The 3,269-nt window shown below is 31.7% G+C and overlaps 1 protein-coding gene across 1 annotated transcript; it reads left to right on the plus strand.

The window, feature by feature from the left end:
* The first annotated feature begins 1,658 nt into the window (after positions 1 to 1,658).
* Positions 1,659 to 2,847, plus strand: LOC122592430 (MYB-like transcription factor 4). Its single transcript, XM_043764655.1, has 3 exons — positions 1,659 to 1,791; positions 1,967 to 2,096; positions 2,598 to 2,847. Exons 1-3 carry the CDS (start codon positions 1,659 to 1,661, stop codon positions 2,845 to 2,847), a joined length of 513 nt encoding a protein of 170 aa, XP_043620590.1.
* The last annotated feature ends 422 nt before the right edge of the window (positions 2,848 to 3,269 follow it).

The raw sequence follows: 3,269 nt of genomic DNA on the forward strand, positions 1-3,269 counted from the left end.
AAAACCAATAAGGCAAAATGAAACATGTGTTTTGGGTGCATGACTAAAAACTAGTGGTATACCAACACGGTATTCGCATAGTGCGGTGATGATGATGGTGACGACGTTCTGATAAGGTTAAGAGTGTTGATGGCGTCAACCATCGATGGTGGTAGAAATGTCGAGTGATGTAAGTTGAAATATTTTTGAAGACAAGAATTTAAAGTGTAAATAAATAAGATAAAAGTTTAATGTCTAATATCAAATTATTCTCTTCATTAAAATGGGTTTATTAAGAAGAATTGTGTCATTTTCAATGTAACTTTCATGTAAAAATTAATTTTAAATTAAAATGAGAAAAACCTAAAATTTTTATAAAAGAATAGAGATACACATTAAAAATTAAAAACTCATCATCTAGATAATTAAGTTGAAAATCAAACCTATTTTCCCATATCCGTACCTTCAACTGACACCTCTTAATTTAATGCGTAAGAATTTATAATTAGAAAATAACCTCTCATTTGGGATACTAATGTGACAAGTAAAATCTTCCCCAATTAACCCACTTTTCTCTCGCGCATAATTAGCACCAACCACTACAGTAAACAAGTACCACTATAATTAGCACCATGTCGATCGTTACAATCTTTGTTGTGTCTTTTTTTTTTCTTTCTTATATAAGCTAGTGTGACTTTCTTGATTGAGTTTTATACTTTTATGGGTTTGTCAAACGTGATTGATATCATGTTAAGTTCAAGTTATTTCTTGAAAGATTGGTCGATCAAGCCATTAATTTCTTTGAATGTTGCAACCATTTTAAAAAATTAATATAATGAAAGGTATGCATGCCATGAACTAAAATTAAACGTCCATTGCCCTAGTTTTATCTTGTTAGGTGACAATAGTAATTAGAAGTGTTCAATTCCTTAAGACCACCACTCAGAGTGTTGACCACCATTTTAAAAACCACCTGTCCTACGGTACATGAAAAATCATCCCAATCACTTTTCAACAATAAATTCTACACAAATCATCGACTCACTACTAATCAAATCCGGAACCCACATTATTTTTATATTCGTTGAGTGTAAAATAAATAAATTAGAAACTTAATAATTAACAACTATATATAGCACCCACTCGACCACGAGTCCCATACAATGGTGTGGACTCATAGGCAGGTTAAAAACGAGCCAAAGACAAATCTTCCATTTATATAATTAACCACTTGGAGCGGTATGTACGTACGTCTAATTAGTCTCTAACAGTGCATCATGGTATAGCCAATTGAATTTCACTTGTCTTATATATATAATTGTCTTATGTCTTATATGTATAGTATAGTATATGTATATGTATATGATTCGTTTACCAGTAAACCAAACAACTTTTTTGGCAAACTTGAAGCACGAGCAAACCACCAGTCCAAGTCAACCATCTGTTCAATTCCCATAAGCAACCATATGTCCATATATATATATGATCATTATACATGCCTCCATTTGCTCATCATATCTACCACACCTACATTCACTCCCCATCACACACAATATTAATTCAACACGTACCATGAAATATTTCTTGTTTCTACTCTAGAGAATTGGTATAGTATAGTTGTTATATATATAGTTTAACAAGAAAAAGAAGTAACCGTATACATGTACTAGATAAGCAAAATGAGTAAACGTAGTAGTGACAAGATGCAAGACATAAATAAGGGAACTTGGTCTAAAGAAGAAGACACAAGGCTTATAAACTATGTTACCACACATGGGGAAGGGTGCTGGCGCACTCTTCCTCAGGCTGCAGGTGATCTTTAATTTGGTGTATTTGTGTACGTGCGCACGCAACATCATATTGTTCTGCATGTTTATGAATATATAGATTTGTTTAATAACTACGTACTACTCGTATCTTTGTTTAATATATAACTACTACTCAGTATTAATTGTATAATTTTTTGTTTTGTTTTGTTTTGTTTTAGGGCTACTTCGTAGCGGTAAGAGTTGTAGGCAAAGATGGTTTAACTACTTAAGGCCTGACCTTAAGAAAGGAAATTTTGGTGAAGATGAGGATGATCTCATCGTTAGGCTTCATGCTTTACTAGGAAACAGGTGGCCGGATATATAATATAATATATATGTATATATATAAGCTTTTATATGGTTTACTTAATTATCTCAAATGTTTACTTGATTGAATTTGATCTGATGTAATTGTTTACAATAACAACATCTCTATTTTATTATTTTTTTGATATGTTTTATAGCTAGTTAATGGACTTTTGAAACTTATCTACTTTTAACCACGATGTATCAATATGGACAGTAAAATCTTGTTAAGCTAGATATAAGATGCCATAATTTAGCTTACGAGAATGATTTAATAAAATTTGGGTTCCAAAACGACTCACAATTGGATTCTCGATCCAGACACTAAATTAAACTAAGACTTCGAGAATCTTAACATCACGAGTTTACATATATACTAAAATATGGCATGTCGTACTTAATTAACAAAATAAGATTTTACCATCCTAGCTTTTTGATATTCAAGTAATGGATATATTAATAGTTAAAAGACAAAATTTTAAAAGTTTGTTGGTTAACTTGTAGGTGGTCGTTGATTGCTGGGAGACTTCCAGGGCGTACAGATAATCAGATAAAGAACTATTGGAACTCACACTTGAGGAAAAAACTTGTAGAAATGGGAATCGATCCTGATAATCATCGTTTACCTCAAAGTTTCTTGGGTAGCCATGTAACAAAATCACATGTTGGAAATGAGGATGAACTTGATTCTGGAGGTTATATTGGTAACTTGGATGAAAATGATCAATGTTGTTCCAGTACCGGACCGATATGACTTAATTATTAGCTAGCAAGAGAATGAAGAAAACTTTATATAGTATTAATGATACTCTCTAATCATGAACTTAAGTATATGTTTCTTATTTTATCAAATATGTGATTCAATAATGATCTAGCTAGCTTGCTTGCTTGAAAATATATAGTACGTACGTGCGATGATTCTGGGATCGATCGAGTTGTGTGTGAATCAAGCTGATTACAAGAACTCTAATAAGAATAATAATTAATGCAAGGTTTGTAATAATGTACTCCATAGTTGCGTGTCAACATAAAATCATGATGGAATGCTTGTATATAGGTTTGGACTTCATGATGTCGATATCTTTTAACTCGTTATTAGCACACATTATTGTTTAATTGTGTGTACATATATAACTACATATTATTACGATGAGTAGAAATACAAAAAGTTACTAT

The sequence above is a fragment of the Erigeron canadensis genome, chromosome 1, assembly GCF_010389155.1.
Source record: "Erigeron canadensis isolate Cc75 chromosome 1, C_canadensis_v1, whole genome shotgun sequence".
In the NCBI taxonomy this organism is placed as follows: domain Eukaryota; kingdom Viridiplantae; phylum Streptophyta; class Magnoliopsida; order Asterales; family Asteraceae; genus Erigeron; species Erigeron canadensis.